We start from the raw sequence: 27,745 nt of genomic DNA, 5'->3' as shown, positions 1-27,745 counted from the left end.
AGGTGGCGTAGCTAACATATTTTTTTGCACAAAACTAACTGTGCATTTGCAGAAGGAGTGAGCAAGCAAGAAGTTGTAGTTCTGTGTATTGCAAGATCTATTTTGAGCAAACTTTCGTCTTCGAAATATAATAATGGCACCACGGGTGGACACGGAGAAACTTATAACAGCTGTCGAGACTCACCCACCATTATGGGATACACGTGTAGATGGTTACCATGACCGACTGACAGTTGAGCGCCATTGGAATCAAGTAGCTGAGGAAGTGTACCCCAATAATGCATGGTCTAGATGTTCTCCTGCAAAGCGTGCTAAATATGGTAAGTTGTTGTATTTTTTTATAGTTATTTATTTAATATCTATATTTGGATTTGTTCATACTTTCAAACTGTGATTGTTTTGGCATAGTTATGTTTTCTTTTAGTGTAAAATCCTATGAGAAGAATTGGTATATGTACTACTCAATATATTGAGTTCCTGTACACTTTTTTCATAGTATCACCAAACTTTCATAAGTGTCAAAAATCAAAGTATACTTAAATTTGTAATCTGACTTGGAATTCTTCATGAATTTACTTAATTAACTGATTAAACTGTCATGTGTTTTAAAATTCCCTGTTGTATTAGTCTAAATTTAGTATCACAATTGAAAATCTTGTTTTTTTTTTTTTTTAAAATAAAATTGTTTAAAATGACATGTCAATATCATTACCTACATGTATCAAATAATATTTCTAGTAATTGATAGCCAAATGTCATTGCAAAAACACCAAATTATAATTTAAATATAGATGACAATTACTTAAAATATAATTATTCAGAAATATTATTTGGTTATGTGTGAATGTCTAAACATGTTTTTGAATGAAGAATATCTAAATAAATTATATTTCATCCTAAGTATTTGACCAACATAATTGTGTTAAATTGTATATTACATTTCGCAAACATTATTTAAATTAATGTGTGCAGATTTATGGAGAATGTTGCAAGTGACATATTTTTTTATTTTCCACAGTTGACTTGGTAAAAAGGCGTTGGCGTTCAGCCCGTGATCAGTACCGAAGGGAGTACAACCCTATACCATCCTCATCCAGCCAAGGCCGCAAACGCAGATATGTCTACTATGAACAAATAAGCTTCCTAGCACCCATCTTAGAAGTTACACAGTAAGTTTTTTTTTTTTTTAAAAAAAAAAAAAAAAACCCCTGAAGATAATTGGACAAAGATAAATGTTAAGATTGTAATATGTTTTTTCATTTCTTATAGAACGGAGGATAATCTTGACGAATCAGATGATGAACCAACAGCAGGTCCCTCTGCTACAGCCACCTCAGCATCAGAACAAGAACCTGCCAGAGAAGACATTGAAATTCCTGAGACTCAACAAGATGCAGCAAATGATTCACATGAGGGTGGGACAGAGAGTGCACAAACCAACACCCAAGGCTCATCAACGCAACAAACAACCACACCAGCTACACAATCAACACAAACAAATGTACTTCCACGTTTTGCACCACAACCTCTACGTGCAAGAAGAATCCGCAGACCTGAGGAAATGAGATCCTTACCGGAAATAATTGACACACGCATTATTCACATAATGAACACTTTAATTCCAGAAACAGATGCCGAGCGTTTTTGTCGGTCTTTATCTACTAGCTTAACCAAAATTCCTTCAGATAGGCAGGAACGTGTAAGAGCTGCTATGCTTACCCTACTGTCAGCTAGTCAGGCAGAACAGGAACCAGTGAGAGTGTATGAGGCCATAGAAAATTGGCGTACCATTATGCAACAACATACAGTCCCAAACACAACAGACAATCAAAATACAATTTCAACACAAACAACAATGGCAACTGTAATAGTCAATAATCCACTATTACAACAATCTGGACAACCTTCAATTGCTTCAAGTACGTTATTCCCAACACCAATTAGACAAGGGTATGTTGCAACCAATACTGGTGCCTTAAGCACAGTACAAAGTGCTACCTCTCAGCAACCCATGAACTATATGAATTTACAACCAACTCAAACTACTAGTTACTTTACTCAACCCACAAATATTGGTGGTTTACCTAATTTGTTTCCAGGTTCAACATACCCACAATCATTCATGATGCCTCATTATCCAATCTCAACTATGTTACCTACACCACACTTACAAACATCAGTCAACTATCCTCAAGGTCAACAACATACACACACACAATACCCAATTACCCATGTAGATCCACAGGTGTACTCAACCACAGGCAATGTGTTGGGACAAACCAGCATGCAACAGACTGTTCCACACACTACTGTAGCTAGTAATAGGAATGTTGTTCAGCAAACAACTGTTTCCATTCCTGAAAATACCATTTCTGAGGCCACACAAAACAACATACTCAGCAACACTCAGGTTACTTCACTAGAAGATCTTGTTGACTTGTGATGCACATTTTTGTTAATCTTAACAATCAAACAACAAATCTGATGAATGTGTCAAAATGTTAAAAAAGAGGGATTTCCAAAAATGTGCAAACTCAGAGTTGAAAAGATTTTAAAAACATGTGTGATTATACTTAGTGACGGATCACATATATGTTTTATGGCCTTTATTTTTGGAATTTTATGAACACATTTTTACCCAACCAATTTGATGGTTAGATTAGTTCTAATATTCTGAAAACACAGTTTACAATTTTTTGGTCTATGTCAATGTCCAACATGATAGCAACTTAATTGGCCGACATTTTTCTACATTGTAAGCAATGCACACATTTTCTTTACAATTACTCTTGTATGTAAAGTATATTTTGTATGTTATGAAGAATAGCATCAAAATTTACATTTAGAAAAATTTAACACAAAATGAACAATATGTACATTTTTAATGTGGATGTGAAAAAATAACATCCTTACTTTATGGATTAATATGCTTATTCTTAATAAAAGATTCTGTTTTTGAAGAAAAGAAACATGTTTATTATTGATATTTATTAATAATATTGCATTTTTTCAATAGACGATTAACATTATTAATGTTGTAAGTTTGAAATAAGTTTCCTAAAACATGATAGTAACACAGAAATGTACATACACATACATACAACATTCAGAAAACCATGTTGCTAACAGAAATGTCAGTTTATGATTAACGCATTTGCCCTTTAATACTAGTTCGATTTAAGCTCTTAGATGTTGAGAAAAATTAACCAAGTTCCTATAATAAAAAAATTTTTTATTTTTATCAACAAAAAACCATCACAATCTTAACAATCAACACTATTATTAGTATCATCAAAACAATTAAAGTAATCAGTAAATAAATTTCTAATTTGTAAACCAGATGTCACGGAATTATGAGACATAGGTTCACCTGTGGGATTAACAACATGGTTTATCTGAAATTCATCATCCACATAAGTTCCTCCTTCATGTATCCGACAGTAATTGTGAAGCACTATGGTAGCCTTGAGTACAGATGTGACAAAGGTTGGCTGCAACTGAATCGTTGTCTGATAAATGCGCCATTTGTTAGCTAAAATACCAAATGCACACTCCACATAACGTCTTGCTTTAGTTAGCCGATTATTAAAGTACTGTTTCCTGTCATCAATGGATCTCCTTGGATATGGTCGCATAACATGTTTGGATAATGCAAATCCTGCATCTGCTACCATCACATATGGTGCCAACGGTCCAGATGTACCAGGTAGGGCAACTGGAGGGGGGATCAATAATGAATTTTCTTGCAGGCGTTGGGCTAATCTTGATGAACGAAAAATACGGGCATCTGAGGCACTACCATAGGCCCCAATGTCTGCATAAATAAATCGGTATTCTGTGTCAACCAATGCCAAAATAACAACGGAAAAAAACTTATGAAAATTGAAATAACGTGACCCAGAGTTTGGTGGCTTTTTAACTCTGAAATGCTTGCCATCCAAAGCTCCTATGCAGTTAGGAAAGTCAACAGAGTCCTTGAAGCCCTTAGAGATTTTCAACCAATCTTCACTGTTTGGCTGAGGCATCATTTCTTCTTTTAAATGTTGCCATATCATGTCGCATGTGTGACGTACTATAACGGCAATGGTTGATCGACCCAACAAAAAATCAAAATGTAAAGCACTAAAAGATTGACCAGTCGCCAAGAATCTATGAAAACAAGACAAACAATGATTTACAATTAACACTATGTTTTTTTTAAATTAAAACAATCATAAGAAAACACAAACATTGAATCAAAAATGAGATTAGATCAATAAAGATCAATTACACATTTCAATGTGAAAAATAACACATTTACACAAATTACAAAAATAACAAATATAATACCTCAGAGTCACCATAAATCTCTCCTCTGGGGAAATGGAAAGCCGCATCCAAGTGTCCTGATGTTGCAAATGAGGTCGTAAAATATTTAGTAAGTAATCAAAACTCTCAACTGACAACCGGCAGTATGAAAAAAACTTATCTGGGAAATTCCGTAACTCAAAAAATAAAGTATGGAAATGACCATGCATAGGCCGCATCATCATTAGTGGATGCACCCACAATCTGGTTCTTCTTACATTATCATATTGCAACATGTGGCGTCGAACGCCAAAACGACGAGATATAATCCAACATAAAAACACTAAGGCCTCCGTGGATAATGGCATTGCGACAATTTTGTCTCAACACATAGGTGCTCCAAGGCATAATACAAGCAGGAAACAGTTTATAGTTAACTTATATTTATGTCCTAATCACATACACCTATGTGTCATTTAATTCCAAGTAATCACCATTATCTCAATGTGTGAAACATGTGAAACACGCACAAAAAACGGACTGCACACGGAACACACACTGACGTATTTCACGCACAGGAAAACGCACACACGTACACACGTATGACACACGATATGCATACGGACACCACACGGAGGGGAAAAACGGACTGCAAATACGGAACACGGACACAAAAAACGGACTACACCAAACGTACGTTTTTTACACGTGAGTGTGGCAGAGGCCTTAGACAGCTTAGGTAGAGCACATTCTAGCAGTCCTTTTAAGGGCTCAAAGCGGCAGGGTCAGAGAGCCATAAGTGACAGGTCCTGCAAACAGCAACAGCGTCTGTGTAGCCCAGGTCAGGGATTTCCTCCCTGCATTTCACCATTAGGAGGGAATAGAAAGGCAGGCTTCCATTCCTCTACAAAGAGCACCACAATCCTGCCACTGTACCCTCTTGTCCTCTGCACACTCCAACTCATTCTAAGTAAGCCATTATACTAGCAAACATTCAGTGTACCTAGTGGCATCCTATACGTGGCTATTGGACTTTGCTATAGTCCCACTAGTGCAAAGACATTTGCAGAGCACGTCTGCCTGCATTGCACACTACAACTTTTTTAAACTAAGCAATTTTACTAGCAAACACTCAGTGTACCTAGTGGCATCCTATACGTGGCTATTGGACTTTGCTATAGTCCCACTAGTGCCAAGACATTTGCAGAGCGCATCTGCCTGCGTTGCACACTCCAACGAATTATAACTAAGCCATTATACTAGCACACACTCAGTGTACCTAGTGGCATCCTATACGTGGCTATTGGACTTTGCTATAGTCCCACTAGTGCAAAGACATTAGCAGAGCACATCTGCCTGCATTGCACACTCCAAGTTTTTTAAACTAAGCAATTTTACTAGCAAACACTCAGTGTACCTAGTGGCATCCTATACGTGGCTATTGGACTTTGCTATAGTCCCACTAGTGCAAAGACATTTGCAGAGCACGTCTGCCTGCATTGCACACTACAACTTTTTTAAACTAAGCAATTTTACTAGCAAACACTCAGTGTACCTAGTGGCATCCTATACGTGGCTATTGGACTTTGCTATAGTCCCACTAGTGCCAAGACATTTGCAGAGCGCATCTGCCTGCGTTGCACACTCCAACTAATTATAACTAAGCCATTATACTAGCACACACTCAGTGTACCTAGTGGCATCCTATACGTGGCTATTGGACTTTGCTATAGTCCTACTAGTGCCAAGACATTTGCAGAGCGCATCTGCCTGCGTTGCACACTCCAACTAATTATAACTAAGCCATTATACTAGCACACACTCAGTGAACCTAGTGGCATCCTATACGTGGCTATTGGACTTTGCTATAGTCCCACTAGTGCCAAGACATTTGCAGCACGTCTGCCTGCGTTGCACACTCCAACTAATTATAACTAAGCCATTATACTAGCACACACTCAGTGTACCTAGTGGCATCCTATACGTGGCTATTGGACTTTGCTATAGTCCCACTAGTGCCAAGACATTTGCAGCACGTCTGCCTGCGTTGCACACTCCAACTAATTATAACTAAGCCATTATACTAGCACACACTCAGTGTACCTAGTGGCATCCTATACGTGGCTATTGGACTTTGCTATAGTCCCACTAGTGCCAAGACATTTGCAGCACGTCTGCCTGCGTTGCAAACTCCAACTAATTATAACTAAGCCATTATACTAGCACACACTCAGTGTACCTAGTGGCATCCTATACGTGGCTATTGGACTTTGCTATAGTCCCACTAGTGCCAAGACATTTGCAGCACGTCTGCCTGCGTTGCACACTCCAACTAATTATAACTAAGCCATTATACTAGCACACACTCAGTGTACCTAGTGGCATCCTATACGTGGCTATTGGACTTTGCTATAGTCCCACTAGTGCCAAGACATTTGCAGCACGTCTGCCTGCGTTGCACACTCCAACTAATTATAACTAAGCCATTATACTAGCACACACTCAGTGTACCTAGTGGCATCCTATACGTGGCTATTGGACTTTGCTATAGTCCCACTAGTGCCAAGACATTTGCAGCACGTCTGCCTGCGTTGAACACTCCAACTAATTATAACTAAGCCATTATACTAGCACACACTCAGTGTACCTAGTGGCATCCTATACGTGGCTATTGGACTTTGCTATAGTCCCACTAGTGCCAAGACATTTGCAGCACGTCTGCCTGCGTTGCACACTCCAACTAATTATAACTAAGCCATTATACTAGCACACACTCAGTGTACCTAGTGGCATCCTATACGTGGCTATTGGACTTTGCTATAGTCCCACTAGTGCCAAGACATTTGCAGAGCGCATCTGCCTGCGTTGCACACTCCAACTAATTATAACTAAGCCATTATACTAGCACACACTCAGTGAACCTAGTGGCATCCTATACGTGGCTATTGGACTTTGCTATAGTCCCACTAGTGCCAAGACATTTGCAGCACGTCTGCCTGCGTTGCACACTCCAACTAATTATAACTAAGCCATTATACTAGCACACACTCAGTGTACCTAGTGGCATCCTATACGTGGCTATTGGACTTTGCTATAGTCCCACTAGTGCCAAGACATTTGCAGCACGTCTGCCTGCGTTGCACACTCCAACTAATTATAACTAAGCCATTATACTAGCACACATTAAGTGTACCTAGTGGCATCCTATACGTGGCTATTGGACTTTGCTATAGTCCCACTAGTGCCAAGACATTTGCAGCACGTCTGCCTGCGTTGCACACTCCAACTAATTATAACTAAGCCATTATACTAGCACACACTCAGTGTACCTAGTGGCATCCTATACGTGGCTATTGGACTTTGCTATAGTCCCACTAGTGCCAAGACATTTGCAGCACGTCTGCCTGCGTTGCACACTCCAACTAATTATAACTAAGCCATTATACTAGCACACACTCAGTGTACCTAGTGGCATCCTATACGTGGCTATTGGACTTTGCTATAGTCCCACTAGTGCCAAGACATTTGCAGCACGTCTGCCTGCGTTGCACACTCCAACTAATTATAACTAAGCCATTATACTAGCACACACTCAGTGTACCTAGTGGCATCCTATACGTGGCTATTGGACTTTGCTATAGTCCCACTAGTGCCAAGACATTTGCAGCACGTCTGCCTGCGTTGCACACTCCAACTAATTATAACTAAGCCATTATACTAGCACACACTCAGTGTACCTAGTGGCATCCTATACGTGGCTATTGGACTTTGCTATAGTCCCACTAGTGCCAAGACATTTGCAGCACGTCTGCCTGCGTTGCACACTCCAACTAATTATAACTAAGCCATTATACTAGCACACACTCAGTGTACCTAGTGGCATCCTATACGTGGCTATTGGACTTTGCTATAGTCCCACTAGTGCCAAGACATTTGCAGCACGTCTGCCTGCGTTGCACACTCCAACTAATTATAACTAAGCCATTATACTAGCACACACTCAGTGTACCTAGTGGCATCCTATACGTGGCTATTGGACTTTGCTATAGTCCCACTAGTGCAAAGACATTTGCAGAGCACGTCTGCCTGCATTGCACACTACAACTTTTTTAAACTAAGCAATTTTACTAGCAAACACTCAGTGTACCTAGTGGCATCCTATACGTGGCTATTGGACTTTGCTATAGTCCCACTTGTGCCAAGACATTTGCAGAGCGCATCTGCCTGCGTTGCACACTCCAACTAATTATAACTAAGCCATTATACTTGCACACACTAAGTGTTTTTTAGTGGCATCCTATACGTGGCTATTGGACTTTGCTATAGTCCTACTAGTGCCAAGACATTTGCAGAGCGCATCTGCCTGCGTTGCACACTCCAACTAATTATAACTAAGCCATTATACTAGCACACACTCAGTGAACCTAGTGGCATCCTATACGTGGCTATTGGACTTTGCTATAGTCCCACTAGTGCCAAGACATTTGCAGCACGTCTGCCTGCGTTGCACACTCCAACTAATTATAACTAAGCCATTATACTAGCACACACTCAGTGTACCTAGTGGCATCCTATACGTGGCTATTGGACTTTGCTATAGTCCCACTAGTGCCAAGACATTTGCAGCACGTCTGCCTGCGTTGCACACTCCAACTAATTATAACTAAGCCATTATACTAGCACACACTCAGTGTACCTAGTGGCATCCTATACGTGGCTATTGGACTTTGCTATAGTCCCACTAGTGCCAAGACATTTGCAGCACGTCTGCCTGCGTTGCACACTCCAACTAATTATAACTAAGCCATTATACTAGCACACACTCAGTGTACCTAGTGGCATCCTATACGTGGCTATTGGACTTTGCTATAGTCCCACTAGTGCCAAGACATTTGCAGCACGTCTGCCTGCGTTGCACACTCCAACTAATTATAACTAAGCCATTATACTAGCACACACTCAGTGTACCTAGTGGCATCCTATACGTGGCTATTGGACTTTGCTATAGTCCCACTAGTGCCAAGACATTTGCAGCACGTCTGCCTGCGTTGCACACTCCAACTAATTATAACTAAGCCATTATACTAGCACACACTCAGTGTACCTAGTGGCATCCTATACGTGGCTATTGGACTTTGCTATAGTCCCACTAGTGCCAAGACATTTGCAGCACGTCTGCCTGCGTTGCACACTCCAACTAATTATAACTAAGCCATTATACTAGCACACACTCAGTGTACCTAGTGGCATCCTATACGTGGCTATTGGACTTTGCTATAGTCCCACTAGTGCCAAGACATTTGCAGCACGTCTGCCTGCGTTGCACACTCCAACTAATTATAACTAAGCCATTATACTAGCACACACTCAGTGTACCTAGTGGCATCCTATACGTGGCTATTGGACTTTGCTATAGTCCCACTAGTGCCAAGACATTTGCAGCACGTCTGCCTGCGTTGCACACTCCAACTAATTATAACTAAGCCGTTATACTAGCACACACTCAGTGTACCTAGTGGCATCCTATACGTGGCTATTGGACTTTGCTATAGTCCCACTAGTGCCAAGACATTTGCAGCACGTCTGCCTGCGTTGCACACTCCAACTAATTATAACTAAGCCATTATACTAGCACACACTCAGTGTACCTAGTGGCATCCTATACGTGGCTATTGGACTTTGCTATAGTCCCACTAGTGCCAAGACATTTGCAGCACGTCTGCCTGCGTTGCACACTCCAACTAATTATAACTAAGCCATTATACTAGCACACACTCAGTGTACCTAGTGGCATCCTATACGTGGCTATTGGACTTTGCTATAGTCCCACTAGTGCCAAGACATTTGCAGCACGTCTGCCTGCGTTGCACACTCCAACTAATTATAACTAAGCCATTATACTAGCACACACTCAGCGTACCTAGTGGCATCCTATACGTGGCTATTGGACTTTGCTATAGTCCCACTAGTGCCAAGACATTTGCAGCACGTCTGCCTGCGTTGCACACTCCAACTAATTATAACTAAGCCATTATACTAGCACACACTCAGTGTACCTAGTGGCATCCTATACGTGGCTATTGGACTTTGCTATAGTCCCACTAGTGTCAAGACATTTGCAGCACGTCTGCCTGCGTTGCACACTCCAACTAATTATAACTAAGCCATTATACTAGCACACACTCAGTGTACCTAGTGGCATCCTATACGTGGCTATTGGACTTTGCTATAGTCCCACTAGTGCTAAGACATTTGCAGAGCACGTCTGCCTGCATTGCACACTACAACTTTTTTAAACTAAGCAATTTTACTAGCAAACACTCAGTGTACCTAGTGGCATCCTATACGTGGCTATTGGACTTTGCTATAGTCCCACTTGTGCCAAGACATTTGCAGAGCGCATCTGCCTGCGTTGCACACTCCAACTAATTATAACTAAGCCATTATACTTGCACACACTAAGTGTTTTTTAGTGGCATCCTATACGTGGCTATTGGACTTTGCTATAGTCCTACTAGTGCCAAGATATTTGCAGAGCGCATCTGCCTGCGTTGCACACTCCAACTAATTATAACTAAGCCATTATACTAGCACACACTCAGTGTACCTAGTGGCATCCTATACGTGGCTATTGGACTTTGCTATAGTCCCACTAGTGCCAAGACATTTGCAGCACGTCTGCCTGCGTTGCACACTCCAACTAATTATAACTAAGCCATTATACTAGCACACACTCAGTGTACCTAGTGGCATCCTATACGTGGCTATTGGACTTTGCTATAGTCCCACTAGTGCCAAGACATTTGCAGCACGTCTGCCTGCGTTGCACACTCCAACTAATTATAACTAAGCCATTATACTAGCACACACTCAGTGTACCTAGTGGCATCCTATACGTGGCTATTGTACTTTGCTATAGTCCCACTAGTGCAAAGACATTTGCAGAGCACGTCTGCCTGCATTGCACACTACAACTTTTTTAAACTAAGCAATTTTACTAACAAACACTCAGTGTACCTAGTGGCATCCTATACGTGGCTATTGGACTTTGCTATAGTCCCACTTGTGCCAAGACATTTGCAGAGCGCATCTGCCTGCGTTGCACACTCCAACTAATTATAACTAAGCCATTATACTTGCACACACTAAGTGTTTTTTAGTGGCATCCTATACGTGGCTATTGGACTTTGCTATAGTCCTACTAGTGCCAAGACATTTGCAGAGCGCATCTGCCTGCGTTGCACACTCCAACTAATTATAACTAAGCCATTATACTAGCACACACTCAGTGAACCTAGTGGCATCCTATACGTGGCTATTGGACTTTGCTATAGTCCCACTAGTGCCAAGACATTTGCAGCACGTCTGCCTGCGTTGCACACTCCAACTAATTATAACTAAGCCATTATACTAGCACACACTCAGTGTACCTAGTGGCATCCTATACGTGGCTATTGGAGTTTGCTATAGTCCCACTAGTGCCAAGACATTTGCAGCACGTCTGCCTGCGTTGCACACTCCAACTAATTATAACTAAGCCATTATACTAGCACACACTCAGTGTACCTAGTGGCATCCTATACGTGGCTATTGGACTTTGCTATAGTCCCACTAGTGCCAAGACATTTGCAGCACGTCTGCCTGCGTTGCACACTCCAACTAATTATAACTAAGTTACATTGTCAGGGATATTTATTCTTTATTATTCTGCTGTTAATAAAGCTAGACCACCACTGCAATCTTCACCACCTCTCAATTTTTACTACCACATTTTCAGTCCACAATCTTGTCGCAATCAACATGAGTGGCAAAATGACAGATGCTGGTGGAAAGGGGAAGAGGCGTGGTGGAAAAGGCAAAAAAGGTTTTGTCAGTGGGGAAGGTGCCAAAGCTCCATTATCATCTGCTGAAGATAGACCATCTACTAGCAAAAGTAAGATGTCTACTACTTATTGTGGACAATCCGATGTGCTCCCTTTTTTACGGACACGAACAAGAGGAACAAAGGTAGATGATGGGCAAAAAAGGAAAATGCTTGAATGGATCTCAAGTGGTCCAACAAGTGCCCTCTCAGCCACTTCAAGTACCGCATCCAAAAAACACCATTCCTCTGAGTTGTCATCCCAATCACACTTGATTTCTCCCAGCTCTGAAGTCTCCATCAGCCCTGCACAGTATGGTGGAACTGAGATGGCTGAGTCTGCAGAGCTGTTCAGTCACACTATAGCCTGGGAATCAGAGGTCTGCTCCCAAGCTACAGTGAGTACAGAACAGGAAATGGTCTGCAGTGATGCCCAGAACCTTTGTGACTCAGATTCAGGCCGTGAGGACCAAGTTTCTGAGCATAATGTTGACCCTTTGTCACAAACTGTAACACCTGTGGTTATAGACAATGAAGAACATACTGATGAAGATGAGACGCAGATACCCGATTGGGATGACAACTTAAATATTCGGTCAGGGCAAGAAGAGGCTCGGTCTGAGGGGGAGGGGAGTGCGAACACAACAATTGATGATGACGTTCTAGATCCCACCTACTGTCAACCCCCAGTCAGGCACTCGAGGAGGTCAACAGAGGCGGTGGAGGAGGATGCAACCGACGACGAAGTTACCTTGCGCCTTCCTGGACAGAGTCGGAGCACTGGTAGCACGTCTACAACTGCATCCTCAGCCACCACTCTGCCTATGAGCATTATTCGGGGTGGATCAACAGGTCGCATGGCCTCTAAGCCTTGCCTAGCCTGGGCCTTTTTTCACATCGAAAAAGATCGCCCAACTCATGTGATATGTAACATTTGTCATGATTCTGTTAGTAGAGGTCAAAACCTCAGCAGTTTGACAACTTCTTCCATGAATCGTCACATGAATAAATATCATAAGTCCCGGTGGGAAGCTCACCGTGCTGCAATGCCGGCTAGCGGAGCGAACCATCCACCGCCCGCCCCTTCCAGTGCATCCGCGCGCTCTTCATCTTCTAGGACTGTGGGGACAGCTGTCACACCTGTTTTTCCACGCAAAACTTCCACCACTGTAACCGCAACAGGCAGTTTGCTTGTAAGGTCGTCAGTTGGTTTGGAAGGGGAAACAAGTGAGTGTGTACAGCTCTCTCAGACATCGATAGCACCAACGTTGGATGAAGGCAACATCATGTCTCCGCCTGCACTTTCCTCACAAACCTGCATTTTTCCAGGGACACCCTACTCAACACCGTCTACACACAGCAGCCAGATCTCTGTCCCTCAGATGTGGTCAAATAAAAGGCCACTTCCTCCGACCCATGACAAAGCTAAGAGGTTGACTCTATCCCTCTGTAAGCTGTTGGCTACCGAAATGCTGCCTTTCCGCCTAGTGGACACACAGGATTTTAGAGACCTTATGTCTGTCGCTGTGCCCCAGTACCAGATGCCTAGTCGCCACTACTTCTCTAAGAAAGGTGTGCCCGCGCTACACCAGCATGTCGCACACAACATCACCGCTTCCTTGAGAAACTCTGTGTGTGAACGGGTGCATTTCACCACCGATACTTGGACCAGTAAGCATGGACAGGGACGTTACATGTCGCTGACTGGGCACTGGGTAACTATGGTGATAGATGGTGAAGGGTCTGCTGCACAAGTCTTGCCGTCCCCACGACTTGTGTGTCAATCCTCTGTCTGTCCAAGTTCCGCCACAGCTTCTGCATCCTCCACCTCATCTGGGTCCTCCACCTCCGCCCCAAGCCTGCCTGGTCAGGCCACCAGCGTTCTCACTGCGCAGAAGGAATCACGCACGCCTCATTACTATGCTGGCAGCCGAGCGCAACGGCATCAGGCGGTCTTTAGCTTGACATGTCTTGGTAATAAGAGTCACACAGCTGAGGAGTTGTGGTCAGCTCTGCGGTCCGAGTTTAATAAATGGTTGTCTCCACTCAACCTGCAGCCTGGTAAGGCCGTGTGCGACAATGCTGCAAACCTGGGTGCGGCCCTTCGCCTGGGCAAGGTGACACACGTACCTTGTATGGCTCACGTGTTGAACCTTGTCGTGCAGCAATTTTTAACACACTATCCCGGCCTAGATGGCCTTCTGAACAGGGCACGAAAACTGTCTGCTCACTTCCGGCGTTCAAGCGCCGCAGCTGAGCGACTTGCATCGCTACAGAAGTCTTTTGGCCTGCCGGTTCATCGCCTGAAATGCGATGTGGCGACACGCTGGAATTCAACTCTCCACATGTTACAGCGACTGTGGCAGCACCGCAGAGCCCTGGTGCAATACGTCATGACGTATAGCCTGGGCCAACGAGATGCAGAGGTGGGGCAGATCACCCTGATGGAGTGGTCTCAGATCAAGGACCTATGCACCCTTCTGCACAGTTTCGACATGGCGACGAATATGTTTAGCTCTGACAATGCCATTATCAGCATGACGATTCCAGTCATTTACATGCTGGAGCACACGCTAAACACTATTCGGAGTCAGGGGGTGGGACAACATGAAGGGGAGGAACTACAGGAGGATTCATATGTGCAAGGGACAACAACATCACCAAGGTCCAGACGTTCATCATCACCAACGCAGCAGGCATGGGACCATGGGGAACAGGGATCGACAAGGGCGCATAATAGCAGGCGAAATGTTGAGCAAGGTGCAGGAGAACATGAAGAAATGGAGGACGAACTGTCCATGGACATGGAAGACTCAGCGGATGAGGGAGACCTTGGTCAAATTTCAGTTGAAAGAGGTTGGGGGGGAGATGTCAGAGGAAGAAAGAACGGGTAGCACCTCTATGCCACAAACACAGCGTGGACTTGGTCCGCATGGCTGCGCAAGACACATGAGTGCCTTTTTGTTGCACTACCTCCAACATGACAGTCGTATTGTCAAAATTAGAAGTGATGATGACTACTGGATTGCCACACTATTAGATCCCCGGTACAAGTCCAAATTTTGTGACATAATTCCAGCCATAGAAAGGGACGCACGTATGCAGGAGTATCAGCAGAAGCTGTTACTCGATCTTAGCTCGGCTTTTCCACCAAACAACCGTGCAGGTGCAGGGAGGGAATCTCCCAGTTGTAACTTGACAAACATGGGACGGTCTCGTCATCTTCACCAGTCTACCCGTACCAGTAGGACCGTATCTGGTGCCGGTAACAGCAATTTTATGGAATCTTTTCATAATTTTTTTAGACCCTCTTTTGCAAGGCCACCAGAGACAACAAGTCTGACACATACTCAACGGCTGGAGAGGATGATACAGGAGTATCTCCAAATGAACATCGATGCCATGACTGTGCAACTGGAGCCTTGCTCCTTTTGGGCTTCAAACATAGAAAAATGGCCAGAGCTCTCCAGTTACGCCTTGGAGATTTTGTCGTGTCCAGCTGCCAGCGTTGTCTCTGAACGTGTATTCAGTGCTGCTGGGTGTGTGCTGACAGATAAGCGCACGCGTCTGTCCAGTGACAATGTGGACAGACTGACGTTCATCAAAATGAACAAGTCATGGATCCAGAAGGAATTTACTACCCCTGTGTCATCCTGGGGAGAGTAAATGCTTGTGGATTTGGAATGTGCTTGATGCAAATCAAAACATCCTGTTTGCAACTAGGGCCCAAGTGCTGCCACTGATGGGGTGGGTGTCTGTGTGGCCCAATTTTTGGAAAAAAGGGAGACTCCGCTTGGAGTAACCCTTGCTTACATTGTTTTTAAAAGAAGCCAAGATGAACAAGTCATGGGTCAGCAAAGACTTTGCTACCTACCCCGGTGTCATCCTGGGGACGGTTAATTATGGGGTATTTTTGAATGTGATTGATGCAAATGTAGCTGTGAAGTGTACAACTAGGGCCCAAGTGCTGCCACTGATGGGGTGGGTGTCTGTGTGGCCCAATTTTTGGAAAAAAAGGGAGACTCCGCTTGGAGTAACCCTTGCTTGGTGTGTTTTTAAAAGAAGCCAAGATGAACAGAGCTGGGATCAGCAAAGACTTTGCTACCTACCCTGGTGTCATCCTGGGGACGGATAAGAATGGCGTATTTTTGAATGTGCTTGATGCAAATCAAAACATCCTGTTTGCAACTAGGGCCCAAGTGCTGCCACTGATGGGGTGGGTGTCTGTGTGGCCCAATTTTTGGAAAAAAAGGGAGACTCCGCTTGGAGTAACCCTTGCTTGATGTGTTTTTAAAAGAAGCCAAGATGAACAGAGCTGGGATCAGCAAAGACTTTGCTACCTACCCCGGTGTCATCCTGGGGACGGATAAGAATGGCGTATTTTTGAATGTGCTTGATGCAAATCAAAACATCCTGTTTGCAACTAGGGCCCAAGTGCTGCCACTGATGGGGTGGGTGTCTGTGTGGCCCAATTTTTGGAAAAAAGGGAGACTCCGCTTGGAGTAACCCTTGCTTACATTGTTTTTAAAAGAAGCCAAGATGAACAAGTCATGGGTCAGCAAAGACTTTGCTACCTACCCCGGTGTCATCCTGGGGATGGATAAGAATGGCGTATTTTTGAATGTGCTTGATGCAAATGTAGCTGTGAAGTGTACAACTGGGGCACAACTGCTGCCACTGAAGGGGTGGGTGTGTGTGTGGCCCAATTTTTGGAAAAAATGGAGACTCCGCTTGGAGTCACCTTGCGGTGTTTTACATGATTTTAGAAGGGCGTGCCATGCCTATATCTGTGTGTCCTCCTCTTTTTCCTTGTCCAGCTGTTTTGTTTTCGCATGAGTATATGTCCTTGTCACTTTCCAATGTGTTTGAGTTGTTTGTCACCTTTAGGACACCTTTGAGGGTGTTTTCTAGGTGTTTTTCTGTGTTTGTGATTGCCTGCCATTGTTTCCTATGCAGTTCGAGTTCGGTTCGTCGAACGTTCGACGAACCGAACTCGAACGGGAGGTCCGTTCGGCGAACCAACCTCAAGCCGAACCGCGACCGGTTCGCTCATCTCTACTCATCACTGATCTGTAAGTAAAAGTAAACAAACACAAACAACCAAAAAATCCTTTATTTGAAATAAAAGACAAAAAAGCACAATATTTCACCACTTTATTAACCATCATACACCCCTGCAGGTCCGACGCAACCCACACGAGGTCCCAAGATGCTTCCAGTAATGCTACATCTCACAGCAAGCGCCATAGAACAAGGCTGCCCTTTGTGAGATTCAGGCTGCAAGTGAAGTGAGCGGCGCAATCTGCTGGCATGTCACTCAGAATGAACGTTGGGGAACCTGTAACGTCACTGCTTCAACACACGCTGTCCTGTGGGACTTGCAGCAGTGATGTCACGGGTTCAGCCAAGTGTATTCTGATCGCACGTCACCCAGAATGAACACAGGTGAACCCATGACGTCACTGCAGTGACACACACCATACTGCAGGGCCCAGGTCTGATAGGAGGAGCTGCTTAGAGTCACCAGGCTGACAGCAGATGGCAGGCTGTGATCACCACCGGCCGCAGCATGTACTGACCTCGGTCATACTTTTATTTATCAAATGTATTGCATAATGAATTTAAAATATAGTCCAGACATTGACTAGGTTACAAATAATGATTTATACTAGAAACAATAATTTTCTCCTTCAAACTTTGCTTTTTTCAAAGAATGCTCCTTTGCAGCAATTACAGCTTTGCAGACCTTCGGCATTCTAGCTGTTAATTTGATCAGGTAATCTGGAGATATTTCACTCCATGCTTCCAGATGCCCCTCCCACAAGTTGGATTGGCTTGATGGGCACTTTTTGCGTACCATACGGTTAAGCTGCTCCCACAACAGCTCAATAGGGTTGAGATCTGGTGACTGGGCTGGCCACTTCATTACAGATAGAATACCAGCTGCCTGCTTCTTCCCTAAATAGTTCATGTATAATTTTGAGGCGAGTTGGGTAATTGTCCTGTTGTAGGATGAAATTCGCTCCAGTCAAGCACTGTCCACAGGGTATGGCATGGCATTGAAAAATGGAGTGATATCCTTCCTTATTCAAAATCCCTTTTACCTTGTACAAATCTCCCACTTTACCAGCACAAAAGCAACCCCAGACCATCTTATTACCTCCACCATGCTTGACAGTTGACGTCAGGCACTCTTCCAGCATCTTTTCAGGTGTTCTGCATCACACAAATGTTCTTCTGTGTGATCCAAACACCTCAAACTTCGATTCATCTGTCCATAACAGTTTTTGCAATCTTCCTCTGTCCAATGTCTGTGTTCTTTTGCCCATATTAATATTTTCCTTTTATTAGCCAGTCTCAGATATGGCTTTCTCTTTGCCACTCTGTCTTGCTGCTCAGTTGTGCAGCGGGGACTCCAACTTCTCTTTCTACTTTGGTTAGAGCCTGTTTGTGCTCTTCTCTGAAGGGAGTAGTGCACACCATTGTAGGAAATCTTCAGTTTCTTGGCAATTTCTCACATGGAATAGCCTTCATTTCTAAGAACAAGAATAGACTGTCGAGTTTCACATGAAAGTTCTTTTTTTTTCTGGCCATTTTGAGAGTTTAATGGAACTAACAAATATAATGCTCCAGATTCTCAACTAGCTCAAAGAAAGGTCGGTTTTATAGCTTCTCTAATCAGCAAAACTGTTTTCAGCTGTGCTAACAAACTTGCACAAGGGTTTTCTAAACATCCATTAGCCTTCTAACACAGTTAACAAACACAATGTACCATTAGGACACTGGAGTGGTGGTTGTTGGAAATGGGCCTCTATACAACTATGTATATATTGCATTAAAAAACAGACTTTTGAAGCTAGAATAGTCATTTACCACATTAACAATGTATAGAGTGCATTTCTGTTTAATTTAATGTTAGCTTCATTGAAAAAAAAAATGTGCTTTCCTTTCAAAAATAAGGAAATATCTAAGTGACCCTAAACATTTGAACTGTAGTGTATGTGAGTAAGAAATGCATGCAGGCATAATCTCCAGGCTCTCTACATTCAGTTTAATCACTTTCCTATCCACTTTAGCCTTTTCCACAGGCCCCCCTGACCTTTCTGTTGGGTCCAGCAAAAAATTACTTGCATTTTTCATTGGCTTGCATTGTATTTGCTATTCGTAATGAATACATGCATATTACATGGTAGCATAAAGCCCACTATAACTAATTAACTTACCATTAATAAAGAATAAATACTCAGACACATGACATTTGGATAAAAATGGCCGTGGTGTTTTATTATTGGTAACTTGATAAATTAAAATCACCATATTATTAAAAATGAATAACCATAAAATTCCATAAATACCACCATAAAGTACCATTAACCACTTATAAAACCACAATCCACCCAACATAGTTGGGCGATTTTTCCCCAACTAATAAAACATCACGACAAAAAATAATAAACAGTTAAAAACCATGACTTTACACTGGGAGGGTGGGCGGGGGATTCTTCTTTCTTCACAGCTGGAAACTGACACAGCTGGCTCCTTATAAAGGCAAGTCTCCTGCATATTTACCTCTGTCCACCAATGACAGACTTTAAAATTGGCGCGCAGCAGGCTGACCAATCACACAGCCTGCTCGCGTTACTCACAGGGGGCAGATTAACCCCATAAATTCCCATCATAACAACTTCCATTACCACCACGCAGCAGGCTGACCAATCATAGCAGCCTGCTCGTGTTACCACATGAAGGGAATTAACCCTTCATTCCCCATACTGAATTTGGCACCGCTGAATGCCACAACTTAAACTTGAAACACCTATAAACATAATGTCAGGGGGCCCATGCCACCATGCAATCACCAGGCTATACGCTGCTGGTGATTATACATGGTAGCATAAAGCCCACTATAACTAATTAACTTACCATTAATAAAGAATAAATACTCAGACACATGACATTTGGATAAAAATGGCCGTGGTGTTTTATTATTGGTAACTTGATAAATTAAAATCACCATATTATTAAAAATGAATAACCATAAAATTCCATAAATACCACCATAAAGTACCATTAACCACTTATAAAACCACAATCCACCCAACATAGTTGGGCGATTTTTCCCCAAACGGCCGAGTATTAACAATACGAGGCCCCCCCCAAACACCGCAGCCATTTTTCTATCATATTCTGGATACCCACATTAACAATGTCCAGACCAACGTCAGAGAGATGTACCCCATCTGACCTGTATAGGCCAACCGTAAAACCTTCCAGATCACTATGGCGATATGAGAAGTCGCCCAAACTAACAAAAAATTTTGCCATGTCACGATTGACACGTTTCCTTATTTTTTCTAAAAAGGCAAGCTGGCCATTCCAGACCAGTCTCGGCACAATTTCAGAAAAAATCAATGCTGAATAAGGAAAAAGATTCTTTATGAGCGCAAAATCTCTGCGGAAATTAGATAACAAGTCCAATGTCTTTATTTTACCCAAGTCATTCCCTCCGATGTGTAAAATTATGAGATCAGGATACGGGTGAGTCAACAGCATACCTTTTAAGGTGCCAACTAAATTAGAAAATTTTAACCCTCTTATACCGTACCAAAAAACATTTATCAGATCATACTGAAAAGATAAGTTCTCTGTGTAACGTCTACAAGCCGCTCTCCTCTGCGCCCAGTGTATAAACGAATGGCCTACAAGCCAAATCACCATTGGGCCTAGAATTGGAGAGAGACAGAATAAATTAATTATAATAAATTAGGGCGTATATACAACTGATAGCGTTTTGACGCCCATCTACCAATTTTACCAATTATTTTCCCTTTGAGGCCAGCTCTTGCTGCCTCGGTTGCCGCCCCGATCCGAAAAGAATGTGATGAGAAGTTGGAGCTATCTAGCTGCAACTTAACCATACATTTTTTTAATATTGCATTAAATTGAAACTTAGTGGCAGGCGAACCGTCTACATGTAAAAACAACAAACCCGGGGTATCCCCCCGTACCGTAAGCCATTGACATAAATTAGTGACGGGGCATATACATGAACCCCGTAAAGGACGCAACTTCACAGAACACCCTTTACCAAGTTGGTCCATTTTGGACCTACTAATAAATAACACCGCACAAGAGTCAGATACGTGAACATCCTTTCTATATAAACCCGAGGTGTTGCACCGACTATGGGACAACAACTCACTAATTCTGAGTGCTGCGAAGAAACAAAGAACAAAAGCTGCACGAAATAAATATAACTCAAAATTGTTAAAACAAACTTCACTCAACATAAACCATAACCTTTCTAAGAGATTCACGGATATAGGCCTGCGGCGATCAGGCACAACACAACCTTTTTTACAACCCTTTAGCGCCTGCCGAACCGCAAATAAGCTTAATAGAGACTCCTCACCATATAATTTTAAGAAAAAAGAGATTCCACAAAATGTTTTATACAAAAAATTATAACGATAACCTAAACCAACATAAAAATTCAAAAAACCAAGTGCTGTAGACACATCACACTTGTGGGGAACCAGATTCCTGGAGTCACAAAATTGATTCCAAGCCAACCAAGCAGCCGAGTATGCCTTCCAAGTCCCTGGTGCAATAGAATTTTTAATGGAAGCTGCTACTAATCCAAAATTGCCTCCCATAACTGGGACGGGCATGCATTCAAAAGGGGGTCCATCTTCCCTGAACTCTTCCTGAATTCCTCTAACCGCTGAGAAGAGAGGTAAAAAACGGAAGCATTATTGCACTCAGGAGCAAAACGAGCCTTCAACCAAATATTCCACCTCAAACACAAAAGAACCAATTTTCGCAATACACCACCTAGAAACCTACACTTCACCACCAAGGTGTTCAAAGCAAAAAACCAAACCTTGACAATGTGATAAGAGTATAATCCTCTTATTCGCTAGTTCCTTACCCCAAATATCTTCCGACAACCAAGATGAAGGCCATGAAGAAAAGCACCAGTGTGTACGAAAAATCGTACCGAACCCCACTTCCTTAGACACCCCTGTAAACCAAAGTAGATCCTGAGACAACATAAAAACCTGCTGAACGCAGCTAATCCCGTTAAAACTTTCTAAAAATTCATACCAAATTGTTAAATCCTTCCTCATCTCCCACGAAATTCTAATGTGTGAACCTGAACACCTAACACCCTTAGTTGCATCATACAAACGTCTTGAAAACACTCTCCCCATTGGCAAAATTCTTAATGCAAAGTTCAAACTACCCAGCAGAGATGGAACTCTCGCAGGGTACACTTTTTCTTCACTAAAAAACTCGCAATACAGCCTTTTAACTTCATAATCTTCTGGCCAGGGAGTCTCAATTCCATTTCTTGTGAATCCAAAACAATCCCTAAAAACTCGAGCTCTGTACAAGGGAAAACTGTTTTATCATTAGCTAACGGAACCCCAAAAAACTTCATCAAACCCAAAAATGTATTTAGTAATTGCAAACAACATCCTGACCTACCAACAAATAAGAAATCGTCCAAATAATGTAACATACCCCCCCTCTGAAAACCCCTCTTGAACTGCCCAATGCAAAAACGTGGAAAATGACTCAAAATAATAACATGATAAAGAAAAACCCATAGGGAAGCACCTGTCAAAATAAAAAGAACCCTCAAAACAAAAACCCAAAGAATTAAAACCCAAGGGGTTAATTGGCAGAAGCCGGAAGGCAGACTTAATATCTGATTTGGCCAGGAAACAATCCAGGCCAAACTTCCGTAACAAATCCACTGCCTCATCAAAAGACGTGTAACTCACCGAAGATGCATTAGGATCAATAGCATCATTCAGTGAGCTACCTGTTGGATAAGACAGGTGATGTATGATCCTAAAAGAATTAACCTCCTTCTTGGGGACAACCCCCAAAGGTGATATCCTAAAATTTGTAAACGGAGGAAAAGTCAAAAGGACCAGACACCCTGCCCAACAACAGTTCTTTTTCAATATGTAACCTGACTACCTCCTTATGACTATCGACCGATTGTAAATTCTTAGTTACATTACAACCTATACCTTCAAAAGAAGGTACAGGAAAACCAGCCTGAAACCCACCAAGAACCAGAGCTGCCTTCGGCCTGTCTGGAAAAACGGTCCAGCCACGGGAGCATTCCTTCCAGGCTCACTAGAGTCTGAGCCTTTAAAAAACTGCTCCCTAACACCAGATGGCTGTACCGTGGACTGACCATGCTTTTTAAAACATTTAAACAAGGGGTGAGCCCCGCCACAAAACGAGCACCCATGGCGAAAGCGACAGGTACCCTGCCACTTGCATGAAGACTCATTGAATGCAAAGCACACCCGCCTTTTTGAATTGACAGTCACCTGCTGTCTGTGAGGGTTCTGTCGCTGAGGCAGCATTAAATTCAGCCATAACCCGACATCTTTAACACCCCACTTGACAGCAGGGTGAACCGCCAATTTCTGTCTGAAAGACTCATCGTAATTCAGCCATGCTAAGCCACCGAAATTACGATAAGCCTCCAAAATACAATCTTGGTGTTGAAACGAACCACTACACAATTTAGGAAACTTCTCCCCAAGAACTGCAGCATAAATGGAGAAAGCCTGTAACCATGAATAAAATGATTTAAAATTTTTCCTTCGCTCTGACTCAACCTCTTGTTTTCCATCAGGTTTCTCCACTTTATGCTGCAATTCCCTAGCAACCGGCAACAGAGAAAAGATATCTACATACTCTTGTCTCCAAATCTTTTCTTTATTGGAAGCACTGAGATGAAAACCCAAAGGGGAAACAGCACATGTCAGTGCTTCCTTTAAATGAGACTCTGTCACCCCAGGGAACCTGTGCCGAATAGAAACTTCAGTAACAGGTGCCTGGGGTAGCACTACATAGCCCCCAAGTAGCTCAGACAGAGTCCTAATGACAATGTCCTTTACCATTATCCCTAACATTGGGTGCTCCAGCAAAGGGGCTCTCACCATGTCCTCGCTCCAGGGTCCTTCCATCGCGTTGAACGGATGTTGCCGCGACGTCCTCTCCAGATTCTTCAGTCGAGCTCCAGGCCTGCGTCGCCGCTGCCAAAGCCCCAGCTGAGCTCTTTTGCAATGGGGCCGGCGGCGCGTACAGGCCTGTAAGCGACCCAGGATCTCTGCTGTGACCGGCCACAGCAGCCGGAGCGGAACCCCCGGCGGCGACTTCCGGAATAATCGCCCACCGGGCATTCTGGGAGTCGCGTCCTGATGACGTGGCCAAATCTCGTCGGCTTCTTGGGCGGTCTCGCGATGCTCCGGTCCCTCCTCTCGCTGGAACTCCCGCCTCTCGCGATGTCTCCGACGCCTTCCTCTCAGCGCCGCGCCGACCGCGAGCAGATGCCGACCTCTTCCTCCCTCCGCCGGACCGCTGGGAACAGGATGCAGGCGGTGAGTAGACGTCGCTCTTCTTCCTCTTCTTCCGCAGGGATCTCCGGACATCTTCTCCATCTCCGGGCCGCAGAAGCTCTTCCCTCCGCGCAGGAACGCCGGCGGGATCCGGAGCTGGATCCAGGACCACTTCGGCGGCTTCGTTCACCGGCGCCAGACACCTCTTCAGCCACTCCTCGCCGTCCGCTGCGCCGACCCGAGCCATCATCTTCTCCAGGAGGGACTCCATCTGGATTCTTCTTTCTTCACAGCTGGAAACTGACACAGCTGGCTCCTTATAAAGGCAAGTCTCCTGCATATTTACCTCTGTCCACCAATGACAGACTTTAAAATTGGCGCGCAGCAGGCTGACCAATCACACAGCCTGCTCGCGTTACTCACAGGGGGCAGATTAACCCCATAAATTCCCATCATAACAACTTCCATTACCACCACGCAGCAGGCTGACCAATCATAGCAGCCTGCTCGTGTTACCACATGAAGGGAATTAACCCTTCATTCCCCATACTGAATTTGGCACCGCTGAATGCCACAACTTAAACTTGAAACACCTATAAACATAATTTCAGGGGGCCCATGCCACCATGCAATCACCAGGCTATACGCTGCTGGTGATTATACAAACTATTCGTTATGAGTATAGCGATTAAGAATATTACGGTATTCACTCATCTCTAATAGCAACCAACCAGAGCTCATATAAATGATTTTTAGCTTCCAGTTCCATTGATTTTAATGTAAGCAGGTTTTTTGGCAAATAATTGTAAAGTGCGAGCTTACATTTTCCCCTCAAAACTTAGTCAATGACGTTCCCTGAGTGAAATGCGACAGCTGTACAAAGTTTTGTAATTATATATGCAACGGTGCGAATTGCTTTAGGGTACCAATATTACATACACACATACATGTACTCAGCTTTATATATTAGATTGCTTATATAGCACCACCATATTACACAGCACTATACAGTCATTATCATCATTGTGGTTCACAATATACATTCCCTATCAACATATCTTAGGAGAAAACCAGCACAAACACATAAACACCTTTTGGATTTTGTATTTGGTGGGATTTTCACCCAGGACCCGAGTGCTGCAAAGTGCTAACCACTGAGATACAATGCTGCTTTTCAGTGGTTCACTTTTTTCTTCTTTTCCATTTAACACAGACCTCCACATAATTTTCTTCCAGCCATGATTAGTGTTTGCAGACTTTACAACACAGACACTTTTAAAGGGGGCCTGTCACCAGGTTTTTCCCTTATGAACTGCAGCTACCAACTGTGAGCACTTATATACAGCTCTCCAGAATGCTCTGTACAAGGTAAAAAAATAGCTTTATGATACTTAACTGGGGGGGCGGTGCGGTCCAATTGGTGTCGCTGCTCTCGGTGCAGTGCCCCCTCCATCTTATAAAATCACAGTCCTCCTTCCCAGTCCTGTGTGAGAGTAATGTATTTTATTGCACAAACGTGAGGAAAGGTCAAAGACTGTTCGCACATGTACACTACAATACGATGGTCAATAGGATCTCCACCTCTTTCTTGTCGAAGACATTCACAATAAAGATGGCAGACCAGGAAAAGTTAGATGGGAGGGAGAACTAGTTGTAAGGAGAGGAGACACTTCTTATGGCAAATTGGCTCTATTCAGTTGAAAAAACAGTCAGGACCGATGCCGCAAGATGTCAGCTGTGTCAGTTGTCACTCCTGGGATATACGTCCACTGAAGAGCGATATACACTTAATTCTCAGCGCTATTTTAAAACGGTGTTAGGATTAAGGCCCTTTAATAACTGCCATTTAATGTATGCAGGTGGTTGTTAAGGGATTAAGTTTAGCTTGTTGTTTCAGCCCTCCACTATAGTAACACCTGCAAGAGAGCCCCCAGTGTGACCTCAGATGACCTGAATACCAGACTACGGTACTTACCCGTGGTCTGACAGTCCAGCAGTCAGGTCATCTGAGGTTACACTGTGGGAAGCCGTGTGTGACCTCCAGTAATCTGAGTGATGTCAGCTGATCACAGTCAGGTCCGCTTTGGCTGTCAGTGACTCACAGAGCCTGCAGAGAGTGAACATTTTTTCCCTCTCTGTAGCCACTGGATGTAGCAGAGCTGAGGATTATCTTGGGATTTTGTATGGATTACATCAGATCTACAAGGGTTTTTCGGGGTTAATTAAGGAAGGAAAGAAGGTGTGTGTATTTTATTTCAAATAAAGAATTCTTTTGGATGTTTGTGTTATTTCTTTTCACTTACAGTATTAGTAATGGGGGTGTCTCATAGATGCCATCCATGACTAATCCAAAAATTGATGGCAGATGTCATTTTTTGACAAATCACAGCTGTCATTAACTCCTATTATTACCCTGATTGCCACCGCACTAGCGCAAGCGTGATTAGCCAGCTAAAGTACGAATATTGGCACATCAAATGTGATGTGCCAATTCTCGGTAGCTGCAGGCTGGTATTTTAAGGTTGGAGGGGTCAATATCCATAGCTCCTCGCATCCTGATTATCACAAATGGGGAGCAATATGCCTTTTTTAAAAATAATTTATTTAATTTTTTTTTAAATGCTGTAGTATCCCCTCAATTTTGATATGCAGCCACGGTAAAGCTAACAGGTGGGGGCTGCAGCCTGTAGCTGTTCTTTGCTGGCTTTCAAGATATGCTGGGAGCCCATGTCATTTTTTTTTTTAAATTATTTATTTATTTTTACACTACCATACAACAAACTAAGTGCAACCATTTAAAGCCATGGATACAGGGTCGGTGATGTGTATAGCAGCTGCAACAAATCTCAGACACTGGCACAGAGGGTGGGAGGGGGAAGCAGCAAAAATTGTTGAACCTTAATAAGCATGATTGGAAAAGAGTCTGACTGCAGTGTGGTCCTCCAGGAAAAAGAGTATGTATAACTACGCTACTGTTACTACCATTTAACTTCCATTTGTAGCTTACTACAGCTATTTCACAACCCTGAACTTCTTGTCTCCATTGATTTGTATGGAGTTTGTTGTTCGAGGTCAAGTTTGGGGTCAAGTTCAGCTGCCAAACTCAATTTCTTTTATGTCCGTGCTGGTCAGTGAACCTGAATATCCATGGGTTTGCTCATCACTAGTAACAATGCTTATCAATCCTTTAACGACTGCCGATATACTTTTTAATGGCGGCAGTTAA

General features: G+C 43.2%; 1 protein-coding gene across 1 annotated transcript; it reads left to right on the top strand.

Moving 5' to 3' along the window:
- The first annotated feature begins 127 nt into the window (after positions 1–127).
- On the top strand, positions 128–27,745 carry LOC142243858 (uncharacterized). Its single transcript, XM_075316063.1, has 4 exons — positions 128–320; positions 1,019–1,169; positions 1,270–2,261; positions 27,522–27,745. Exons 1-4 carry the CDS (start codon positions 134–136, stop codon positions 27,743–27,745), a joined length of 1,554 nt encoding a protein of 517 aa, XP_075172178.1. The 5' UTR covers positions 128–133.

The sequence above is a fragment of the Anomaloglossus baeobatrachus genome, chromosome 6, assembly GCF_048569485.1.
Source record: "Anomaloglossus baeobatrachus isolate aAnoBae1 chromosome 6, aAnoBae1.hap1, whole genome shotgun sequence".
NCBI lineage: Eukaryota > Metazoa > Chordata > Amphibia > Anura > Aromobatidae > Anomaloglossus > Anomaloglossus baeobatrachus.
This window is presented reverse-complemented; position numbering and strand designations above follow the sequence as displayed.